We start from the raw sequence: 24,406 nt of genomic DNA on the forward strand, positions 1-24,406 counted from the left end.
TTATTCCCAGAAGTCCAGATTGTTAAACTTACAGTATTCTGTTCTGGTCAAAATGGTTACACATACACTGTAAATGATATCCAGGCTCAAGTATATCCAGAAGCAGATTTTGTCCAAATTGTTTGCGAAGGTCTGCCTCATCTTTATCTTCTTTTCCTTCTTGTCAATGTTTTCCACAAAACTCACAATCTTCTCCAGAGAATTTCCCTCCTTGGTCAAGCCAGCAGATTTTGTTACTGCACCGTTCATGTTGAGGTCTATTCAGATAAAAGATAGTATTACTGGATAGCTGTAGGTGTATTTTTCTTTGTGAAATATTATATTGTGCACATACAAATGTGTGACAAATTAAAGGAAAAACTTGAATACATGAACGGAGAAACATAAGTGCTGTGCAGACCCAGTGGACCTCAATTTTGCATCAAGATGATGAGAGGAAAAGATCTAAGTGACTTTGAAAAAGGGTTCAGCAGTATTGGGACACAGATGGCAGGAGCTTCAGTCACAAAGACTGTTCAACTGGCTAGAGTTTCAAGGAGAACAGTGACTGAAGTAATATCTGCATTTAGATCTGTGGGAAAGACATCAGTGAGTAGGCTTGGAAATGGTGGTCAAAAAAGCACATACTGAACAAAGGTGATGCTTGAGTTTTAGTGTGATATGTAAGAAAAAACAGAAGATCAGTTCCTCAGAATGAGAATGTCAATGCTGGACATGGTCTGACAGTGCCAGCAAGAACAGTCTATCCATGATAACACAGAACCCTCATTACAAAGACAAATGCACGTTTGAGAGTTCAGTGGTGTGAAATCACAGGCACTGGTCTATAAAGTAATATGGTCAGATGGGTCATTGTTTACCATATATACTACAAGTGGGCGAGTGCACGTGCGCCGATAAATGCCTACACTCAGACCCCTATCCCAAGGGATCCAGTGGCTCTGTTATGCTGGGGGGGGATTTTGCTGGCATGGTTTAGGTCCCCTTACAAACCTACAAATTATTCTGACTGATCACAGGGCACAAAGGTCACTGAATGCTTTGGTGACTATAAAAATTATGTAAATCATACTGTATGTTAGGGCCTTCATAGTCACCAGATCTCAACCTAACTCTGATTGTATATTGTGTATGTATTCTAAGTACATAGATTTTTTACATTTTTGTGCAAAATTGTGTTTTTACTTATTATTATTCCTTGCATGTGCAGTGCCCTTGAGATTTTGAACTTTATTATTATTATTATTATTATTATTATTTTTATCATTATTATTGTTATTGATGGGCAAAACCAGTTTGAAAGATATGGAATAAGGCTTGTGAAAGGCAGTTTTGTGTGCGTTTTCTTACATCCTAACTGAGTTTTAAACCTGCCTGATTTACGCAGCTCTTTGAGTTTGAAAGGTCGGATGCTGCCATCTGTAGCCAGCTTTGTGAAAACCATGGACGTCAGCATGCTCAGCACCAGAACAAACAGGCAGAAGCAGAAGTGGTAACCTGACAAACAGAAAGTAGAGATATAGCTCAAAACATGTTTAAGAAATGACCAAAATGTAGCATAATCATACATAAGTCATTGCACTAAATAGCTACTTTTGATGCAGCACTTTATTTGATTCTTGTTATTTAAACAAGCAATTGATTTTTTGTTTAAGAATGTAAACATACCAGTTTGGCTTATTAAACAGGAATTCCACCGAATTTTCAAAATTTCTGCCTAATTCAATGGTTGAGATGTTAACAAGCTCTTTTAGAGTGGTTTGATGTAAAATGATTCATTGTAGAGAATCTGACTACATCAGATTTTTTGTGCAGTGATAGTGATAGGAACCAAGGGTCTCAAGATCTGCAATTTGAATCTAGCCGTTTTTTATTATCCAAATTGACTAGTGAAGCTGCATGACTTCTGAGGTTTTTTATGTAATGTTGATGATGGTAAAATAATGATCAAATTAAAAAAACTTTTTTTGGGAATTGCTTTGCCTTACGATGTTCTGCAAGTACCTCTCTGCCATGAATTAAAAAAAAAGCTAAAAATCTCATCTCAAAGCTCTCATAGAACAACGCATAAAGCAGCATATATTTAACAATTTTATGTAATAGCTTTATGTGAGGGAGCTTTTAGAGGCACTAAATTCTTCAGATGTTCCTGTCACCACCACTGTGAACAATCCTGACTCGCTAAGTTTCTCTTGAATGGACCATTTCACACCAAACCACTCTGAGTGACTTTGGTTACATCTTAATGTTTTAACTAAGCAGTAATTTTGAAAAAGTTGGTGGCATTCCCCTTTAGAATGTTTCATGTCTTCATTTAGTCCACACAGTGTGAACGTCAGGTTTAAAACAATAAGGCACATTCAAGCCAAGAAGCGATCAGAAACCTTTATTCTTAAGAATGTGGTGTAGTAAGTTAATGTAGCTCATGTTTAACTAAATAGGCATTTATATTGAATAGTCATTACATTATCTCATGTTATAGGTATCTTTGATACTGTTGTATTCATACTGGAGTCCTACTCACGTATTAGAGGGCTGCAGGCTCCAGTATCAGGAAGGTGGCTGGTGAGGATGAGGAGAAACATGGTGAAGCTGAGCACCAGGGTGATTTTGAAGGAGCTGCGTTTTCCCCCTTCCAGCGGCAGAGCAAAACTCACCAGGTCAGCCACCATGATGAGTGCACTGGGCAGGACCAGTGACACCATTGCATTAAATGGGTTGATGGACATAGTGACCTATTTCACGGGATGTGTTTGCAGGGGAGGGTGAAAAAACAGTTAACATTTAGTCCATTTACTGTCCTGTTGTATCATATCTTTTCTGTGCTGTCAAAATGTTTGCTTCACACTTCCATTAAGGGTGAATTTTCAGCAAAATTCAGTCGTTAAGATAAAAACAAATTAAGTCAGAAAGGCTTCATGTGAAATGCTCCATTCTAAGGAGACTCCCCAAAGGGAAAAAAATATATAGACATATTTTTGTATATTTGAAATACATGTCAAATACGTGGCAGCCCCTGCCGAAATACATTCCATACACTAAAATGTATTTCAGAATATACTGCCATATTACCCAAATACATTATTTAAATTGTATGAGGAAATAGTACATCTAGAAGTGTACCGGACAAATATAAATGTATGTAAATGTATTTATCAAATACATTGTAAATTTATGAAATAGCCAAAATACTTGTCTAATCTACTGTTTGGAATACCTTTTGAAATAAATCTGTATTCCAGTTTTAAACACTAGCCAGTGAACCTTTAACATGGCAAAAGCAAGTGTTGTAGGTGGTGATACACTGTAAAAATGCAGTTATGATTTGTAACCTTGTTTATTTGAAATACATGTTGTGTGAGCACTGTCTTACTGCATATGTACATGATTAATGCAAAGTACAATGCAAAACACAGAAGGCAGTACCACTAAGTTATATCTGTAACCTTTGTTAAAACCACATACAAATGAAAAAAAATATAGTAACAAATACAAATAAAAAAAAATTGAAATATATTTAACAAATATGTTTTTGGGCCATTTTTTTACATTGCAAAAATATATTTAATATATACATTTGGAATAAATATTTTTTTCCATATGGGTTACTGACTCAGAATTGTTGACAGTGGTGCTAATAGGAACTAGACATCTGAAGAGTTTTCCTCCCAGAAAGATACTACATGTATATCTGTGATCATGTTATTTTCGGAACCTAACCTTGTCTCTTCATTTTTGTTTTTTGTATTTTTAACATAATTTTAAAATGCCAGGAGCCATTTACATTGTCTGAAAATATCACTGGACGAACAGACCAATAGAATGATCAAAAATGACTTCCATTATAAGCTATAAGAATGTTTTTCTTTCTCTTGTGAAGTTACTTTTTTTGGAGACACGGTTTTATGTTATATAAACATGTAAAGACACATGTAGTTTCACTTACTGTAAAGAATGGTTCATCAGTTCAACCTACAAAATGATTTTATGTGACAGCAAGCAGTTGATCTCATTTTATTCAACTCAAAAAGTACTCTGAAAAAATCTGTACGTTTCACTAAAATGGAGGATTTAACATCAAACCACTCTAAATGACTTTGTTTACATCTTAATAACTGAACTGTGCAAAATTTTGAACAAAACCGTGGGATTTCCCCCTTAACATAGCTCTGGAAACTACTATTCTCAGTACAATACACATATCATATGATGATTTCTGGTCAATTAGAGATGATGTACTATTTAGGCATTCAAAACTCAGGCTTTAAAACATCCAGCACTTCATTATTAGAATAAATAGATTGTTTACTTGGAGAAAGTTGCGGTTGGGTGTATCTTCGTTCCCATAAAGTTCTACCGACAAGGTCTGCCATTCCCCTCGACCACTTCCCACTGAGGATACTGACCCATACTCGAGATTCAGGCCGCAAGCTGAAGAAGCACAAATGTGATCACATCATTATAGAAACTTTATCCTGTTTGTTTATTTATTACACAAACTTTTCTATAAATGTCCCAATTTTAGGCATTTCTTTATACGCTGTCTTCATTAACATGTAAATTGAGAATGATCAGTAAGTCATACATTATTTATGTATAGCATCACAGCCGTTTCTGATGCAGGGCAATATTCTTCTGTTCATATTTTGTAGTTTTCCTAACTGAATTACATCACATCACTTAATCACAACGCTACATTTTTGTTATAATCATGCAGCTGCACTGCAACTCAAACAAACTGACTGTTAACAACTTACAGCTTTGGTTCCATCCGTTAATGGCCACAGGACATGCACCCTGAACGAACGGATAGGTTAAAAGATTAATCCTACACACAACCGTGGTGTACATGATAATGGCGTAGTTCACAGTTCCGTCACTTTGCACCAGTATATCACTAGAAACAGGCTTCACATCCACATATACTCTGTAAGCACAAAGGAAAATATAACACATCTCTGAGTACAATGTATGTCTTTTTTATTACTTTCCAAGCTAAAATAATCGTACATCCATTCATATCCATCAGAAAAGTTGTAACAGCTAGCAAAACCAGGCCGGTTTCACAAAAGCGTCTCAAGAATGAAAATCTTTTTAAACGTGTCTTTATTTCAAGAATTTTCTTCTTTCCTTTGTTAACATTTCTCTCAAAACAATTTTAGGAGCAAGTGATATTGAAAAAAATATGTGCTTAAATATATTTTCTTAACCTTAAGATAGTCATTTGTCTTGGACTGTAAGAATTGACATAGTAAACTTTAACTTCTAGTGAGTTTCACAAATAGTTAAAATAAACTAGGCTGCCTCCTCCACCATCACTTCTAGCTCTAAGGAAATCATTAAGACTTTCTTAAGAGAATATTTGAGAATGTATGTTTTATGAGAATTGCATTTAAGAACATTCTTACTCTCAAACTTCGTACTATTTCTCAGGAAGATTTCTCTCATAAGACTTTTCTTACAAAAGCTTTTGTGAATCCAGCCCCAGGATTGATTGAAAAGTAAATAATAAGAAGGCAAATAAAACTATTCGAACAGTAGTGTATGTTTCTGTTATGTAGAAATTAGGAATAACAATTATCACAATTTAGTATTCTATTTTAAGTCAGTATTTTGTTGCATATCTCTTCTTTTGGATGGCAGCTATTAGTGTTGTAGTCAAGACCACCAGAGTTGGGTCCAAATCAAGAGTCAAGACCGAGACAAGACCAAGACCAGATTAAGATTCAATTTACATAGTAATAATAACATCCTGATCTGCCCTCAGGGATGTTTAAACTTTGGAAGCAATGAACATCAACAAACAAATAATATTCGATTAAGCCATCATGAAAAGATCAATTACATCCTCAACCAACAGATTTTATTTGAAACTTATTTAAACCGATAGTTGTCACCCTGTGGGCTGCAGCCCCCAGTGGGCCATGGTGGTAATGCAGGGTTTTTTTTGTAATATGAAATATGAAAAAGATTGTTTATTATTTGCAAAAATAAAACATTCTACTTATATCAAGCTAATTGATTGTTCTGGCAAAATGTTAGCCAGTTACGTTTATATTTTCAGCACAAGCAAAACTGAAATGAAGGAAATACAGTGGTGAATACATAGGCCTAGTGCTGGGCTTCATGTGTGTAAGAACTGAAAACTAGTAACTAACGCTCTGTGCCATTTACTCAGGGGTCTTTTCAAATAAGCTTTGAAACCCAGCAATTTACACTGTCACTTGGAGATTAACATAACATAATGAATAAATATCTAAGCCTGTCAAACTGAGCCAGAACTTCATTTTCAGCCTCATTAGGTGAGTCAGAAAAAGATGATCTGATCACTTAAATCCTGTATTCAGTTTTCTCTATGAAGATTCCATATCTTTCAAAATGATATGGTAATTTCGAGTCAGGTGTGTTGGAAGGTGGCTGGATCTCTGGTTTGATCATGACGAGCAATTTGTATAAGTGTTCCAATATAATAAAATAATAATAATAATAATAATAAAATAGGGGGGTTGTGAAAGTTTTCTAGTTTGCTATTATTCAGTTGGACTGGATTCAGTGTTCATTGACGAAGTTACATTCATATGCAGAAGTTTGAACACTCCCAGTCAAATTACATGTTTTCTTGAATTTTGAAGTGAAAATAAGTTAATTTTCCATTTTTCTGCAAATTTAGTGCACACTTTCTAACAGAAAATAAAACATAAGCTGTTCCATAACTTTGCACAGTCCACATTTATGATTATATTTTTATGCTATGTTTTCTCCAGTGTGCTAAATTCAGCAAATAAACAGTAATTATGCGTTAAAATATGCAAAAGTGTGTTCTCTGTAGAGGATGTGTTCACTTATTTTCACATAAAAAAACAACAATACACCATTTGACTAGGGATGCCCAAACTTTTGCATTCAAATATAATAAAGCAAAAATGGTGTATAGAATGTTATACAATGGTAAATATAATATTGCCAACATTGAGTACTTTTGAATATGGTAAAGCACAACTTCCATGTCACATTAACAAAGAACACACACACACAAAAATACAAAGTTTGTGTACTTTTCACGCAATACATTTTAATCTGTATCTAATGCTAATATTCAACATATTTGTACATACTGTATATGCACACTGAATTATTGCTATAACCCATAGCTAAAACCCATATAAACCCTGTGCCACCGTAGAGACAGTGATGAAGTAGACTTTGACTTACGCATTGGCCACAGTGAGATCAGGAGTCCATATTTTATTAAATGGCAACAGAAGTTCCTCAAACTCATACTGAGAGTCTGACCATGTGAGGTCTGGGTCTTTCCACTCCTATTAAAAATGCAGAAACATTGTTTTATATCATGTCTTTTGACCACCAAAGAGTTGCACTTTAGCACATTACTACTTGGGAGGAGGTCACAGTCCAGCATCAAGAATTGCTAAATCCATGTTATTAGCAAGAAGCAAATCTCCTGCACACTGGCATGACATTGCATTAAAACCAGTTACATACTGTATGTCAACTCCACTCTATAACACCTCCAGCTACTCAAGCTACTCACACAACTTAACCACCACACTTCGTAAATCTTGCTGGCTTGTGTGGGTATTTTAGTTGATAGGTTCACAGTAGCATTTGATTGCATGTAGCAACATTCATATTTCAACTACCTAACCTTGGAATTCAGAAGATCCAGTGATATTTATACATACTGGAATGTATGTAAATAAGATAAAGTGTATAGACTTTGGAACATGTCTTACTTCACTGTCTTGCTACTTACATCCAGTCTATCAAATGAAGTGCACACTAGGTAACTGGCTAACTTGCTAATGGTAGGTTTCTTTGCATTGTGCAGCATATAATTATACGGATGGTATGCAATCAGCAGAATTGAGTGTTGTCCACATGTCTGTATAGCACAAACAGGTGACGCATCCACTGTTGACAGAAAAGCTTTGGTAAACATTTGGAACTGACACAACAAACTGTCAGTTTATCTGTTTGTCAGTGCAGTTCAGTGGTGTCCTAAACAAGAAGGCATGAACAGACACCTGAGACAAACGTTCATCTGCTGTATCTACTGTTACCACCAGGAAAAAGCTCTCCGTTTTGCTTGTTTGCTTGTCAGTATCCTTAAAGGTGCTATAAAAGGGCTCTGAATGATGCAGTGACTATGTGATTATTTGCACACTTGCTATAGTTCCTTAACTTCGCTATAGCTCCTCGATTTGTTGGAGCAGATGGGCAGATGCCTCATGTTGTGCTCATTTTGACCAGCAGAGGGGGCTGGCTGCTGCTATCTACTAACCACTTCCACCACTTGCTTGCCTAGTTTTAGAGAATACTGCTGTGTAAAACTCGTCCAGAAGCTAGCAAGTGTCAAGTGAGTCCATAACGTTTTTTAAGCTGTGTCACATACTTTTGCAGCCAGAAATATATTTTATCCCAATCAGACAAGCTTTTGGTGAAGATAGTATGTATAATATCTATTTAACTTTGTATATATCAAATGGCACAACATATTATTAGAAGGGAGTTCATTTTTTCTGCATTTCTGCATAATTAAATCGTTTTGATGTAACCTACATGTCAGACCTCATTAAATGCACCTGGTTCAACTTATCAGCAAGGGCTTCATAAATTGTAATCATCTAGTATTAGATGAAGGAAAATGATGATCTCTGCAGAGTTTTGGTCTGGAAAGAAATCCAGTTTGACACCCCTGTTTTAGAGGACAAATACTAAAAGCGATTACTTCTCAAGGATTTTTATGTTTTCTTCTTCAGTGGCCTCAAAAGATTCTCGCCACCACAGACTCTGCATTTCAAATGTTCCCTCTAACCTGTCAGGGCACTAAGTCCTGACATGCCTGACATAAACCAAGTCATTCAGTCAACTGTTTTTACTGGCTAATCCTAGGATGTCCTAAATTAACATCTGGTGTCAGACCAAACCCAATAGGGCCCTGTAGATCACATTGCACTTACTTGGCTTAAGTACGTTGCATAAATAAAATAAACTGGCTATTTTTTTTTTTTTTTAACAGCATTAGCCGTGTGTAATTTTAATCAAGACTGGTCTCAAGATCTCTTAGAAAAGTAGGGAACCTAATATTCCCTATGTGTATTCCAGTTCATACAGATTTGTGTGGGCTTTAGAAATAAAGTAATGAATAACGAGATACATTCTTCCTAGAGAATTAATTAGTTATTTGTATTTGATTACATTTTTTGAACAATCGCTCTAAAACTGCTGGTGGCAGATGACAAGGAGTTAACCTTGAAATCAAACACGTCAGTAGCTGAGCTGTGAAACTTGGCACCTGTTTGTGAGATGGAGTGATATAAGAGCATTTGTATTGAGTTTCTTGTACTGAGAAAGAAAGCTTTAGCTTTTTAGTAAAGCAAGGATTGCAAAACCAAAGAGTTTCAATATGTGCTTTTAACAATCATTTTGAAACAAAACTGCCTGTTCAATTATTTAGGCAAAACCTGCTCTTTGACAGCTGTGACCCAGAAGGATAAGCGATTTCAGAAAATGTGTGTGTGGGTGTGTGTGTGTATGTGTGCTCTTTGATAGAGTTGTAAAATTTTAGGAAACAGCATCATTTTTAAAACATAATTTTTCTAAAACTATTTGGATTTAGATTTTTATTTCCTTTATCAAATGAAGTATAAATATGGCAGCTGTTTACAAGTGTTTTTTTTTTTTTCATCGAAAATAAATAAATATGTGAGAATATCTCTTGTATTTCTCCCTGAGCACAAAGAATGGCATTCATGTTAGTGCCTAAAATAAGACAAGCTTTTCACAAGTGTTAAACAGTTCACAGTCAGCGTTTGCTATCAGCATTGATAAACTGGTGTTAGTGCTTTGTTATGATAATCTTTTCACAGTATTTTGCACTTTGAGAAACTCCTATACATGCATATGCAATGAGGCAAAAGTGAAAAAGAACAGTGACCGCCCCTTCAATCGTTTTCATAGGCACTAAAGAGCACTTGCACTTCCTTAGTAAATCGCGACTGGTACTTCTTAACACCAAAATAAGACTTTGCCATGGTGCAAAATGATATAACCCAGTCAGATATTATCATGCACAAGCAATTTGCTTACACAGTGTGAAAACTGTGGCATCTCACACCAAAACCATGAAGACTGGCAGCCCTGGTTCTATACCAATGCATCGAAAATGTCAAATGCATCAGTCAATTAATCAGAAATACAACAAAAAAAAAAACATCATCTCAACATCTGATGGGTGTGCGAGAACGTGTTTACTGACGTACCACCCAATAGCAGGACTTTATAGACTCAAAACTACATTCATAAGCAGTGTAATTAAATAAACACTGATGTGCTGATTACATCTGAATAGTTAGACAGGGAACTTACCATGGTAATTTTAATCCGGCTAGAGAACTGCATAGCTTTGGTGTCCTGGCAAGATTGTTCAGGGAGAGCAGGAAACGTGTTAAGAGTGTTAAGAATGTTGATGATTTCTGTACTTCTAAATTCACTGCTTAAAGCAAGAGTGGCAATATTATAAAACATTTTATTGTTATTGTTGTATCAGTATAAGTTACACAACAATATGCTATTATGAGTGCACTGTGGATATCATCAGTACTTAAAGAGCACTCACCCACTGCATATATAATTACAAACAGAGCATAATTAGTCCTGTTTAACTGGCCATAACACCCTTCCCCATAATGAAGTGAACATAATATTTTGATTCTTACAACAGAGAGGGTCTGGTACTGGATGGATGTGAGGTTCACGTTGATAATACACTCAGGATGTTGGGGAGCGCTGTACTGTTTCTTTTTAATGAACTCCTCAGCCAGGCATCGGCGCGTAACACAAGCTGTTGTGGATCCCACCAACACTGTCAGTGACAACAGACGGATACAGATGTTTACAAATGGAAACCCTTAGCTATAACTGTAAAAACAATATTCTCATTAATAATATATTCACTGAACCAATCAGTAAAATTAACTCTTAATAATCAGTTTACATTTCAAGACTTTATCAAAGCCTTGGGGGCTTACTTACCAATTACTGAAGACAGAATAATGAGAGATTTCACAATCCTCTGTGTAGACATCATTCCGATCATCTACGACACTAAAGCTGCTGATCTAATATAAAACAGCAGAACTCTTTTTATGCCTGCCTCAAATAAAAGGCCTAGTTTTCCTGCACCGCTCTCTTACCTGTAGCTCACCTCATCTTTTATAGCTTGCAAACATCATGTGGCTTTTTAAAAGGTACCACTGCCCTGTCTGACACAACAGTTATGTGGTACTGAGAGTAACAAAAGACACAGCTCATCTGAAAAGCTTCTATATCCCAGTGCAAACATTCTGCTTGTTTAAAAGGCTTTTAATGTCTCAAATTGTGCATGTTTAAGAATAAAATGGGCAGTATAACAAAGCATTAGGCCATATTCTTCATAGCCCCTTCTCCTGCATTAGATTTAAAAAGGCTGTTCTTTGTAGGACTACAAAGCATGTACAATAATATTTGAGAACAATTCTTTATCTACATTCATTGTCTCAGACAGGACTCTTTATATTCTGCTTATGCTTGAGGCTAATGGCTTTGTGCGACAACTGGGTAGAAGACTCAACTGAAATGACCTATTCTGCCTGGTAATTTGTGTACCTGCTAATATTTTAGATGCAAGTCAAGGCCAAGACCTGGACACATTGGGTCCCAGTCAGGAGCAAGACTTTGAGTCTTTGAGGCAAGAGTAAGAGTGGCCAAGACTGAACAGAATTTGCTTGTAGTTTATTGTACTATTCTTTAGTTTATTATACTTATTATAGTTCATTTTACATATATATTAATAAGTAATAGAATATTTTATAATAAATGTTGTAAAATATCATTAAATAATATATAGCCTAAGAATAGTGTTAATTATTATTTTATTAATGTCTTGGTCCAACTTGGCATTATTAGTTGAAAGTAAACAATGATGAGGTTAATTTCTGTCCCTTCCTCTCTATATCTTTTCAGAATCACCACCTAAAGTCAACTGAACAAAAAACAAACAACATACATCCATTTTTTGAACGGAAATACAGTAATAATTACATTCTGATCTGCCCTCAGGGGACGACTGAATTTTGGATCTAATAAAAAAAGATCAATAAACAAATAATCAATTAGATCCTCAACCAGAAGTGAACAGATTTAGGGACTCTTATTCTGTTTAAAGGTTTTACTGATGATCAATAACGATATGTTTACTTTCCAGTTACCCCAAATGAAATCGGTTGTTGGATGATATAGTTCAACTGTTTTGACTGTACACCACCTATTCACCTCAACATTGTTTATAAACACACACACACACATACAGCAATTTTAAATAAAATAACCCTGAGCCTCACTTTTAATTAATAAATGATTTTATTTCCCGTTTTGAAATTTATGACTCCAACCATATGTGTGTGTTACTGCTGGTGTGGGTTTTCTCGCACCTAAAGATGCAGAAAAACACTACGACTGCTAATAGTGCCCTTCTTGTGGGGAATCTGAATTATGGTGAAATTATTTGTGGAGAAATTAATTATCTGTATAGATCTCAAGTCTAACATTAAAATACTACAGAGCCCCTAAAGTGTCTTTGCAGAAAAAAAATATTTGCAACAACATTGAATTCCCTTGCTGAATGTTTTGCATTCCCTTGGAATTAATTTTGTGCTCCCTTCAAGATCCACTGCATTTGCAAGAGAATACAAAATTATTGCGAGGGAATATAAATGTATCGTGATTAAAGGAAACATTTGCAAGGGAATGCAATGTCATTCCTTTTTTTCAACCATGGCTCTGTAAATACAGACATTTAACAAACTGTTAATGTACTTAATGTAACTGTACTTTTTAGAAGCATATTGTTGTTTTGTATCTCAGTGCCAAAAAAAAAAAAATACCAAAAAAACCCCACAACTTTTATAGCGCCAGCTTCTTCATTAGGGTTATTTGTGCTGTTTTTTTTTATTTCTGTCTTTATATTTATTAATGTATTTATTTAAAATGTGGATTTATGTTTTTGCTCCGTACCAGTGAGCGGCGCTAGAGTGCAGAAGCTACTTTTACTCAGGACTCCAGAGAAGTGAGAAGAGTAAGTGAGCGTCTGACAGCGGCTCACCGAGGCGTTATTCTCGAGTTATAAACGTTAGTTAGGTTAAGTTAGTTGATTTAGACCATAAAAAAAGGTTGTGATAAATTTTCTCCCCTTAGTTTTTCTGCCGGAAGTTTAATCGGCTATCTTGTCGTAGTTAGCATGTTCGCTGCCTAGTTTAATCTCAGTTGTTCTGTTTTTCCGGTTGTTTTTTTTAGTCTCAGCTATGAACAGAAAAAGGACATTAATTCCGGACGCGTTTCGCACGAAGAAACGAAGATTTGGAGCCGACAACCTCATCGGAAATCCGGAACATGGAGATGTTCAAGGCAGGTCTTTCTGAATGGCTGTGATTCACTGGCATTTTTAGTTGGTCTAAACTGTTTACTGACAGTATGACGGTGTCTGTCCTGTAGTTATATATTGATCAAGTTCATATTTCGAGTGTATTTATGGCTAAATACGTTTTTTTTTTGTGCTTTTTTATTTAAACAGAAGGGCCTCCTGATGTTAAGGCCACACTGCAATACCTCATGACTCTCTTTCCACGCAAATTGTTTAACGACAGCCTTCCACAAATTGTCCTCAAACACCAGCTGTACAGTTTACACAGTGACAAAACCTTGGTGGACAAGCAAGTGGTAATTTTCTTCATCTCTGCTTAAGCTATTTTGCGTGTAGTATGTAGTAGGATGTGTAGTCAAAATGTAGTTGTACTTTTAATTGTACTGGCCTGTATGAACATCATCATGGTAAAGCATCAAAAGTAGTAAAAGTGTTGACTGAATGGAAGAAAAAGTGTTGAATGATGCTCACGCTTGTGTGCTCTGAACTCCCTGGCCTGGTCCAATCTTTTCCACAAAGGGTCGTTGTAGCTGCAGGTTTTCAAACCAATCTAGAAGGAGCACACGTTATATAACTGCCTAGTTGTTTTAAGACTAAGACTAACTGACTAAACAAGTGAAATCATTTGTGCTCCAACCTAGTTGAATTGAGGACCAGCAGCCAAACAGGCCCTTTTTGGGTAATATTAGGTTCTGAACACTGAAATGAACATCCAGTGAACAATCAAAGAAACTATTTGCATGTTTAAAGCGTTCTTTGTATGATAGAATGGTTCTTCAGACTGATGGAGAATATGTTGTGTATGGCTCTATATAAATATATTCCTTTTTAAAAAGGGTTCTTCTATTGTATAGAAGCTTGACATCGCAACAATAGAACAACCTTTTTTGTGCTTTTTGATGCTGTAAAGAAATATTTCCAAAAAAGTTCTATATAGAACCATATACAACACATTCTATATCAATCTGAAGAATGATTTCATGATGCAAAGAACCCCTTAAGCATGCAGATGGTTCTTTGAGTGTTCATGGTTCTACACAGACACAGAACCACCATCTGTACTAAAGAACCCTTGAAGAACCATCATTTTTAAGAGTGTAGTCCTAGCTCTGGTAATAGGCCAGGGGTGCTCAGTCTCTTTACTGGGTAATTCAACACACTATGAACATCATTTAGGTTTCCTTCCTCTAGCACACCTAATTCAACCCATGAACTAATTAACAAGCTCCTCCTGTGCTGGCTCAGATGTGTTAGTTGGGAAAACTTGAAAATGTACAGAGCATAGGGTCCCCATGCCTGACCTTGGGATCCTTTGTTTTAGATGATCTTTCTATCTACCTAGTCACAATTACGCTTGTTCTTTCTCTGTGTTGGCAGAATGAGTTGAGAGATCAAGGAGAGCTGCTGATGTTTCAGCTGGGCTTTGACTCCGACACCTTTGCCCTGGTATTTTCTGTGGACTACAGAGCCAAAGTTCTGGCAGGCGAGGCTGGAAGAGCCACTCTGGGAACTGTGGAGAAGTTTCTTGATAAAGTACTGCCTGGTTGCTCAGACCTGAGTTTCAGCAAAGACAAAATGCTGAAGCAGTTCCTTTTCACAGATTCAGAGATAACGTAAGGGGAACGTTATAATTAGTCCTAGCACACGCATTGCTCCATGAAGCTGCCCTGTGTATTTATGGATGTCCTGTTCACAACAGGCAGCTTGTCAAGTCAGGGGTTTTGACTGTGAGAGATGCTGGCAGCTGGTGGCTGTCTATTCCAAACTCTGGCCGATTCACCAAATACTTCATTCAGGGTGAGTGGAACAACAAAATACACTTACCACCTTTTCCAGCTGCCCTAGCCTAACAGTGTTCATTGTTCTTTCAGGACGCAAAGCTGTTCTCAGCATGGTCAAGAAGTCAAAATATAATGAAATTTTAAAGACTGATTTGGAGGAACGTCGCACCACTTCACAAGTTAAACTACACATGAAGTACCACATTCATGATATAATTGGTGCGGAACTGGTAGAATGGTAAGACTGTGTACTTGTTGTGTTTCCGATACACCTTATTTTTTATGTATTTAATTACTAAAATTCCCGGTTTCTCTTTTTGTAGCATACAGACCACATCAGGGACTTTGTTACGGTTTATGGACACTTGATCTTCGGCCCTTGAAGTTTAAATGCTACAGAACAAAATGAACTTGGAAGGCTTATGAGATTTTTCTCCCCAGCCTTCTGGCAAAGTCTCAGAAAATCTGCATCAAAGAAGAGTGCTAGGTTTGTATATACCTCACAAGAGTGATGGACATGACCAAAACTGGTCTAGCATTAATGTGTTCTGATCAGGCAGCTGCCAAATATGTGCAATTCACCAACCCTAAAGCACGTAGTGTACCAATGCCAGGAACATTTATTTATGAAAAATTCATTCAACTTGCTTTCAAAGAGAAGCATATTTATTTATTGCCTTAAATTCAGTGGCATTTTTTTTTATTATTTGCCAACTGCAGTTTTCTGCTGACTGAAATAAACGTTCCAATTTCAGTTGTTTTGTCTTTGGTTTATACGCTTTTCAGCTTTCGTAAAACTGTATATTGTATCATAGATTAATTAGTCCCCTTGTGCTATGCAGTTATAGTTTTAACCATAGGGTCAACAAAAATAGTCACATTTAATTATGATTTATTTCTGTTACCATGTTTGTATAACAAGTGATTAGGATTAGCCCTAACAACAGGGTTACAGCATTGGCTATAACTGTGCAGACAAAACTTATACAATGGCAAATGCACATTTCTATACTTGGAATTTGGGACAGTGGTTCAAAACAAGCCTTAAAATGTCACACTACATGACATTTTCATGCTCTTAGAAAAGCAATTACTATGCAGATATGACAGTTAAATGTTAGAGTACAAAGTAAAAATTTTAATTAGAAAATGATTAACTGTGGTGGGAGTAAGATGTCTAAAAGAAAAGAAAGCGACTTCACATAAATCTGTCATGTAGCATACGTTTCCACAGTAGTCTTGCCTTTTCATTTTCGGACACTTCCAAATATTAAAAAAAAAAAGCTAAAATGTGCCATTAACAATACCTTTTAAAATATTTTTACAACTGTATTTAAGGATTATTATAAATGCCTCAAAACCAATAAAGGATGCTGGTAGCCCTACATGCATCAAGTCCCACACTATAGCATACAATCTTTCAGACTGCAGTTTGTTTCTATGTAGTCAGAGAAGGTATATAGGCTGGGTTGTAGGTACTGGAGAGGATTAGCTTGGACCCAACAATTAGAAACATGCTGTAGCCTAATTGGGAGGTATATGTGTGCTTCATCTGAAGCATTAAAACAACACTGAAGCTATGTTTGCAGGTCCTTCAGGTCTAAAATATTTTACAGTATGAAGTCAGACAACAATAGTGTTAGAAACTTATGATCATGGAGTAATACAAATACATTGCCAGTGATGACCTCCTTCCAATACCACAACCAGATTTTTTTTTTTTAGATGGCAACTACATTGACTAACATTTAAAGAACATTACTAAAACACAGGTTATCCTATCTTGCCTATCTATCCACTGGTTATTGTTCAAACATTTTTCAAGTCAGAAGGAAATGCAACAGATGTAGTGTTTGCAATGCAAGTTCTCAGTACTGTAGTGCTATTTGGCAAGACCTTCATTCCATTCCAACAAAGACTGTAAACAAACCACATGGGCTTTTAAAAGAAGTGAACCAAGTATAAGAAAACTTCTCAAAATGTTAAAAATCTGTGTTCAAAGGCCGCAGGAATTCTAATATTCGGTATGTGCATATGTCTGTCTACGGGAAGATGGATTCGAGGTCAATCTCTCATTCCTACATCTAGAGATTATTATCAGTTTTGTGAAGATAAAAACTTGTACTGGTAGTCACAAAGGAGAGGGAGCTCTGAACAAACACGCCATTTCATTCCTCTTCCACAAAACACAGCTCAGATGACAGGCCTCGCTGTGCGTCTACAGCAGGGAGCACTTCCTCCTTCTGTTCTTGACAGGGGGAGGGCAGAGGACGGCTCTGATGGCCTCATCAAACACTGTCTTAAGGCCGCGCTGTGTCAGAGCCGAGCATTCCAGATACTTGACAGCTCCTGGAAGACAAATGGCAAAACACACTCATGTGATAACATGAATGAACTCGATTCTTGTCAAATTATGACAACTCAATATTGGTACGGTTACTATTATAATTATTATTATTATTATTGTTATTTATTTCATTTAAGTACAACCATAATTACTGAATATTTTCATTTTTGAACACTACTTCAAAATATTCAAATATTCTACAAGAATAATAAAAGAACTTTGAGATGGATGATTATTTTGTGTGACTTATTACTAAATTGCCTTTCTGTAGCAATGCATGCATTTTCATTTAAATATTCATTTAACTATTTTTTTTATTTATTCTTTCAAAAAAATAATTGGAAAAAAATAGGTAAAAAAACAAAAAAACAATTGAAACGATTATTTACAACAGAAGGGGGTGAATGATTATTATTCAGACCCTCTGGGAATATGTCATCTTGCGATCCCAAAAACTCACAAAAATTCAACCAATTCTTGCAGTATTTACCAGAGTTCACAATTTTGTCTGACCACAGCATTATTTCTGCACTAATACATAAATACATAAAGTGCTTTCAAAAGGTATCACGCAGCTTCTATTCTATGTGCCAGGAAGCCACAGTCTCAGCTGATACAGCCGCCCAAACGTAGACAAAGTGTGCGATATCTAAGCTAAGGTGGTCACAACTATCATGATTTTGTCAGTTCCATTGTGATTGCTTATCTGCATGTCTGTGTGAACGTCCTTCCATTCCTTCTTTATTTTAAAACATTTCCTCAGATTTCCTGGATATTTAAAGTACATGTTTAGCTGGCAGAGTGTACATGTGAACGGTCATATTATATTATTATTTTTTTTTTAAATCACTTGTTCTTGGTTCGGTACAGTTAATTTTCTATATGTATTGACAGAAACTTCAACATTACCATTTCAATTCATTTTGTCATCAGATTATCTGCCCTGGGATTTGATTAGTATACACCCATTTACCTCTATACATCCCACCTCTATCAGGAAGTATAAAACACTAGTCCAGGAGGTCCTGCTTGTTCTGGCAACACTGAAAAAGTTGCTGGTGCTTTCTGAATGTGTCAGTGACGAGCAAAGCAGAGGAAACAGTGTTTTTTTTTTGTTATCTAATGGAACCAACTTTTGGACAACTGCTGTCATGGGAATGACAATATTTTAGACACTACATACTTAAAATGCTAAAACTACTGACTACCAGAGCAGGCGCTACACATACTGGTCTTGATGTGGTGCAGTTCGACGCTTAATAGTTCTTAGATTTTGTTAGCCTAGTCTGCCAGTTATATTTAACACAATATCACTAACTACATTACAAAAACAACTAATGGAGTAACACTGCTCTGTACACATACCAATCTCTTTAGCCATAGCCAGGCCCTGAGGGTAGGTGATAGGAGTGAGCTTCTTCTCCTTGAGCTTCTCAATAGTGTCCTTGTCATCTCTCAGATCAAGCTTGGTTCCCACCAGAATTATTGGAGTGTTAGGACAATGGTGTCTTACTTCAGGGTACCACTGTAGAAAAAAACATGTCCAGCCATTAATGTGTTACCATATGTGTATGGTTTTTAGTGCTTCTAGTGGATGAATTGAACAAATAAATAACTAGCTACAGATCTCACCTTTGCACGGACGTTTTCAAATGAGGCAGGACTCACAAGGGAGAAGCAGATGAGAAAGACATCCTACAGAAAACAAAACCAGTCAAAACATGGCGATGGAAATGTCTTCTAAATCAATTTACTTAATGTCTATTGTCCTCTAAAATGTTCAATTTATAAGGGAAGAACATTTTCTGCATCTTCCATAAAGCAGACATGAAAAAACATGTTCCATAAAAGCAATTTAAAAACTGGTTTTAACTGAGGTGACCGGAGTCATCTTACTGTCTGTGGGTAGGAAAGAGGGCGGAGCCTGTCATAATCTTCCTGTCCTGCTGTATCCCATAGACCCAGGTTGACTGGTTTACCATCCACCATCACATTTGCAGAGTAATTATCAAATCTGCCGAATCAGAGTGGAACAAGCTTTTACAGGAATGCATCTGTGTAGCTGTGGTTAAAGTAATGAGTGATGTCATTATTACAAAAAAAATAAATAAATAAATAAATAAAAAAAGTAGTAAACACATCCTACAAGGCACCTCATTAGGGCTGGACTGAATGACAACAGTGCCATACCATAACCAAACAGATAACTGGTTACCTATATCTGTATGGGTTCAACATCAGAATTGAACTATTTATCAACTCCACGATGAGTAAACTGTTAAACAGTTATACATACTCACACAGAAAATAAGTATAACGACTCAGTGGGCCTAGAATGCTTTCTATATCCACTAGTTAAAAGTGTGGTGACAAATGTTTTTCACAGCAAAAATGTTTGATAGGTTTAATCTGATCTATTGCATGAATATTGCATGTTTCTAAACATAATCCCAGCAGAAATTAATCTAAAAAATGTTTTGGAATGGTCAAACTAGGGGTGGGCAATAAGACAAATGACATCACAACATGCTTTTCTAAGCGTATAATGGGTATCGTCATCTAGTACATTAGAATAAATGAAAAGCTTTAAAAACTTTACAGAACCTGTGAAAAACAACCAGTGGTATTGTGAGGAGGAGCTGATTAAATATCAGCCTTCTAGGCCAATGTCTTATTTATAGTTCTGTAAAAGTTTACATATTTGTGTCAAAACAAATTATTAACAGCACAAAATGTTTTTCAGTCTAATAGCACTTCTTCGTTTGGTTGACCATCTAACCATCTGCTGTACTGCAAGGCTGAAGCTCAGCTGCTTGTGCATTATTATGATGTGACTGTCTTGTTCAAATACAGCTTGTGTATTCCATCATTTGACAGCCGTACCTATTTATTTTTGTGCTATGTATTATGTATGGTGAAGACGTCTTCATGCGTCACAATATTACATATTTTTCTACACCCAGTTCAAACCAAAAAGGTATCAGTGAACCCCTGTGAGATTTTCAGACACAACATATACTCACACTGTAGGGATATACTCTCCAGGGAATGCATTGGTGGTATAGCTGATCAGCAGGCATGTTTTACCAACAGCCCTGGAATAAAGCAGAATAAAGGGAAGTTAACATTACAGCAACTTTAGGAGCAACTCAATGACCTCAAAGGAAAGGGAGAAAACTTTTCTGAGGAACAAGCAGATATAGGGTAAAAGTCAATGTGAGTCAACAATTATTACGCATCTCTTCCAAACTATATCAGGGAGGCTCTCTGAACAAGCTGAGCATTATTGCTCAGTGATGGGTGGGAGTAGAAGGAGTGGCATTCAAAACATGATATTAATTTTAATATTATTTTTCCCCTCCTGCTGGTGCATAGTGATGTAACCAAAAATCAGAAAGCATTTTTTAAAAAAAATAATCATTAACTGATGGTACCAAGGGCCACTATGAAGCATAAATGTGTAGTTTATATATACAAGTTTTGATTTTTTTTTTTTCCTGAAAAAGGCAGATGTTATTAAGACAGCTAAAGAATGTACTAAAGTACTGCGGCGTTTTTCCTACTACTGTCTTGTCTTACACACCTATAAAATCAAGCCCTCCTCCTCCAAATAAGTCTGGAGGAAAAAAGACAGAAATGATATGAGTTGAAAAGGCATGAGCTCCAGAATAACAAAAGGAGCTTGCTTCAATAGTTATCCTTGTATCCTTGAATTTCTTCTAGTATTTGTCCCACTTTTGCTTCAGTCTCTGATGAGTAGATCAAATCCACTTAAGAGTTTCAATGGAAAAGATTATTATTTTTAAATCTGATTTTTTTGTACAAAGACATTAACGTGGTCAGTGTCACAGATTTGCTGAAATTTGAACTGAATCGTGAATATTTTTTCTTTATTTCACTTGTCATAACTTTTTGTTAATGTATATGTCTGTCTGTCTGCGATAGACTGGTGACCTGTCAAGGGTGTATCCTGCCTTTCGCCCAGTGACTGCTGGGATAGGCTCCAGCTCCCCCCGCAAACCAGAAGGACAACAGCTTAGAAGATAACTTTCTGTTGCTTTAATGTTTTCCTAAATTCGAAAAATTTCTGTTGATTTTCTAGGTTTAAATGCCAGACTTTTAATGTGGTCTCTAGCTTGCTAACAAATGAAACATTGTTCACAGAGCATAATTTATGAAGTTTATAACACAATATTGTTTATTTGAAATTTTTTACATTTCTCTTTAAGTAGAGATGTGTAGAGTGGTCTCAAACTAGAGCAAAGTAAAAGCACTGCTACGTTTTACTTAAATGATGAAAGCAGAAGAAAAAGTAGCTAATAAAAATTGCTTGAGGAGGAGCCAAAAAGTATAGAGTTAAAAATATATATATTGAGAAGTGTACTGGTACTTCTGATTTATCCAGTATCTTATCAGCTCAAGAACTGAAGTTTGTTAGAACTTATTCTTCTATTTTAGGATCCTTTTGATGTAAAATAAAATGCTAAATTGCAAGGGCGAGAAATGTGAGCAACAGCAAAGAAGTGCATGTGCTAAAGCAACAGAACAAAGAAATCAAACTAATGCCATTTCTCCACTGGTGCAGTACAATACAGGACAGTTATAAATTTGTAATTGCGCATTTTGTCATCCTTTCCACTGCCTAGGGAACCATACCGTACCAGAGTACTAATGCTGAGTTTGGTTATCCTTCTTGCTGGGACACCAACAATGCCCAGCAGGAAGATACAGGTGTAAAGGTATATCAGCACTGGAAGCTCCTCCATTGTTGCTACTGTTTTTATTTACTGTTAACACCAGATTCACATGAGAAATCAAGTGACCACACAGGCTAAAGAGAACTACTCTACTTTCAAGGTTCTATATTGTAATGGGGAAAAAAACATGGATACTCAACATGAATTGAAAATCACAGTGCATTTTCTTTCCATACTGAGACGTATTTCCAAGTGAAACACTGCATCAGGGAGGGCCTCTGAACTAACTGATGATATTATTGTTTAGTATTTTTCCAGCCTGTTGGTGCCTGGTGGTGTAACCAAAACTCAGAAGACATTTAAGAGGTGGGCACAAGTCACTTTGACTGAAGATTATGGAAACACAAGACTTTTGTCTTTTAAATGACATGATAAATCATGCTAAATATGGCCAGGCACCTGAAACTCAATACGTAACTGTTCTAAATCGCCTGTACAGCACAGAGCAAGGTTTAGCTGTGAGTTCATCTCTTATGACAAACCCGTCCTAAGCCAGTGGTTTTTACTTCTCCCAATGTATGATTTAACAGCTGGGTTTTCCCAAGCTTTTCCTGGCACCAGGATTACTTCATTAGAACGAACAGACCCACACCCACTTCTCGCCTTCGTAATCTCTCAGAACAAACAATTCAAGAAATGTAATAACTTCCTTGTTGAAACTGGTAGTACACAGGTGAAGTGTCCTGAGAGAGAGAGAGGGACAAAAAAAACCCTCAAAATCTGGGTTTACTTTACATTATCGCTGTTAATGTGCTGCCTAATGCCTGAGACACTTTTATGAAAGTTTAGAGATAAGATTCTAGCCTAAAACATTATTTCTTTTTACTACTCAGGGTGCAGAAGTACATGCAGGGTGGTGTAACGCAAAATAGCACCCCCAAATTTCTTTTTTTTCCCAATATACAACTATTTTACGAAAACTGTGTTTTATCTCAAAACTTTAATGAAACAAATTTTCAGACATCAGGGAGTGTCAGCTTTCTGTCAGGGAGCTTTTAGAGTCATTAAACTCTTTAGATATCTGGTTCCTGTAACCACCACTGTGAACAACTCTGACTCAGTAAGTTTCTCTGAAACAGAGAATTTCGCACCAAACCACTCTGCATCACTTTGTTTACATCTTGACCATTTAATTATTCAGAAATTTTGAAAAATCGGTGCAATTCCCCTTTAAGCTATACTGCAGACTCATGTCGTTATACCTTAAAGCACAAGTTAACAAATGAAGAATGACCACCTATTCTTGTGATATTTAGATTAACGCAAATAACTTTCTTACTACTTTTTTCAGCTCTGATCCACTTCATGTATTAAGACGGCTAACAAACCCAGTCAAAAAACTCACTTACACTTACACAAAACAGCTAAAAAAGATGTGAGAGAAGAGAAGATCTCAGGTTTTCTGCTGCGAGTCATTAACTTCACAGATGTTGCTGATCTAAACTGGCGTTAACCAGCTAAACTCCGTCACGGGCGGTGCGGCACTTCTCTGACCGCTCAAACGCAAAACCGCTCGATTTCTTTAATGAAAAGCATAAAGTGTCAAGACGAAAACTGTAAAAAAAAAAATAAATAAAAAATCTCAATCTGCTTACCCGTCGCCGACAACGACGCACTTTATGGCCTGCATTGGTCCGGGATATCCTGAGGCGTTTCTCGCTTCCCCTGCGTGGCTTTACGAGCTAACCAGCTAACTAGTTGTTAGCTAATGTGCTAATAAGTGTCCAAACAACTTCGCCGCAGTGTTTCACAAAACTCAAACTCCTCTACGAGCCGAGCTCGTTTGAAACCGCACACTAATTAAATTTTCAAGTAAAGTTTATATTCCCTTATCACATTCCAGCCTCCTGCTGTCCGGATTCAGCGAAGTAACAGAGAAAAGTTTGTAGCCTCCACCCAAGAAAGCAGCACCCTCATAACCGTACAAGCCCCTTTCCGGCTCAGCGACTTTTCACAAGAAAAGTCTCTCCTTTCAGGGACTTCGATTAAAATAGTTTACAAAATAGTTCGTTTAAAATAAATTCAATTAGTCTTATTTTTT

At 36.4% G+C, this 24,406-nt stretch overlaps 3 protein-coding genes across 5 annotated transcripts; 1 reads left to right on the forward strand and 2 right to left on the reverse strand.

The window, feature by feature from the left end:
* On the reverse strand, positions 1-11,208 carry LOC118821784 (5-hydroxytryptamine receptor 3A-like). Its single transcript, XM_036590511.1, has 9 exons — positions 11,056-11,208; positions 10,740-10,885; positions 10,390-10,434; positions 7,213-7,319; positions 4,758-4,927; positions 4,310-4,431; positions 2,525-2,735; positions 1,351-1,497; positions 1-257 (listed from the first exon to the last, which is right to left on the reverse strand). The coding sequence occupies exons 1-9, from the start codon at positions 11,117-11,119 to the stop codon at positions 1-3; spliced, it is 1,269 nt and encodes a 422-aa protein (XP_036446404.1). The 5' UTR covers positions 11,120-11,208.
* Positions 11,209-13,114: 1,906 nt separating this feature from the next.
* Positions 13,115-16,015, forward strand: stk19 (serine/threonine kinase 19). Of its 3 annotated transcripts, none has more exons than XM_036589482.1 (7): positions 13,115-13,135; positions 13,354-13,464; positions 13,631-13,776; positions 14,858-15,093; positions 15,180-15,277; positions 15,352-15,499; positions 15,585-16,015. In XM_036589482.1, exons 2-7 carry the CDS (start codon positions 13,362-13,364, stop codon positions 15,628-15,630), a joined length of 777 nt encoding a protein of 258 aa, XP_036445375.1. In that variant the 5' UTR covers positions 13,115-13,135; positions 13,354-13,361; the 3' UTR covers positions 15,631-16,015. The 3 variants fall into 3 exon arrangements, with proteins under 3 accessions (XP_036445375.1, XP_036445374.1, XP_036445376.1); XM_036589481.1 differs by having other exon boundaries at positions 13,129-13,229; XM_036589483.1 differs by having other exon boundaries at positions 13,133-13,188.
* Positions 16,016-16,136: 121 nt separating this feature from the next.
* On the reverse strand, positions 16,137-24,305 carry rac1b (Rac family small GTPase 1b). Its single transcript, XM_036589485.1, has 6 exons — positions 23,961-24,305; positions 20,632-20,703; positions 19,505-19,622; positions 19,241-19,303; positions 18,974-19,133; positions 16,137-17,610 (listed from the first exon to the last, which is right to left on the reverse strand). The coding sequence occupies exons 1-6, from the start codon at positions 23,993-23,995 to the stop codon at positions 17,480-17,482; spliced, it is 579 nt and encodes a 192-aa protein (XP_036445378.1). The 5' UTR covers positions 23,996-24,305; the 3' UTR covers positions 16,137-17,479.
* Positions 24,306-24,406: the final 101 nt, after the last annotated feature.

The sequence above is a fragment of the Colossoma macropomum genome, unplaced genomic scaffold (assembly GCF_904425465.1).
Source record: "Colossoma macropomum unplaced genomic scaffold, Colossoma_macropomum, whole genome shotgun sequence".
In the NCBI taxonomy this organism is placed as follows: domain Eukaryota; kingdom Metazoa; phylum Chordata; class Actinopteri; order Characiformes; family Serrasalmidae; genus Colossoma; species Colossoma macropomum.

Coding starts and splice junctions, on each gene's coding strand:
- LOC118821784 (XM_036590511.1), bottom strand. CDS start 11,119: ATGATCGGAATGATGTCTACACAGAGGATTGTGAAATCTCTCATTATT. Junction 4,432..4,757: donor TAACGGATGGAACCAAAGCT/GTAAGTTGTTAA, acceptor GTGCTTCTTCAG/CTTGCGGCCTGAATCTCGAG. Junction 258..1,350: donor GTTTAAAACTCAGTTAGGAT/GTAAGAAAACGC, acceptor TTATCTGAATAG/ACCTCAACATGAACGGTGCA.
- stk19 (XM_036589482.1), top strand. CDS start 13,362: ATGAACAGAAAAAGGACATTAATTCCGGACGCGTTTCGCACGAAGAAA. Junction 13,777..14,857: donor CCTTGGTGGACAAGCAAGTG/GTAATTTTCTTC, acceptor CTGTGTTGGCAG/AATGAGTTGAGAGATCAAGG. Junction 15,278..15,351: donor CACCAAATACTTCATTCAGG/GTGAGTGGAACA, acceptor TTGTTCTTTCAG/GACGCAAAGCTGTTCTCAGC.
- rac1b (XM_036589485.1), bottom strand. CDS start 23,995: ATGCAGGCCATAAAGTGCGTCGTTGTCGGCGACGG. Junction 20,704..23,960: donor TGCGTCGTTGTCGGCGACGG/GTAAGCAGATTG, acceptor GCTTTATTCCAG/GGCTGTTGGTAAAACATGCC. Junction 17,611..18,973: donor GGCTATGGCTAAAGAGATTG/GTATGTGTACAG, acceptor TTTGTCTTCCAG/GAGCTGTCAAGTATCTGGAA.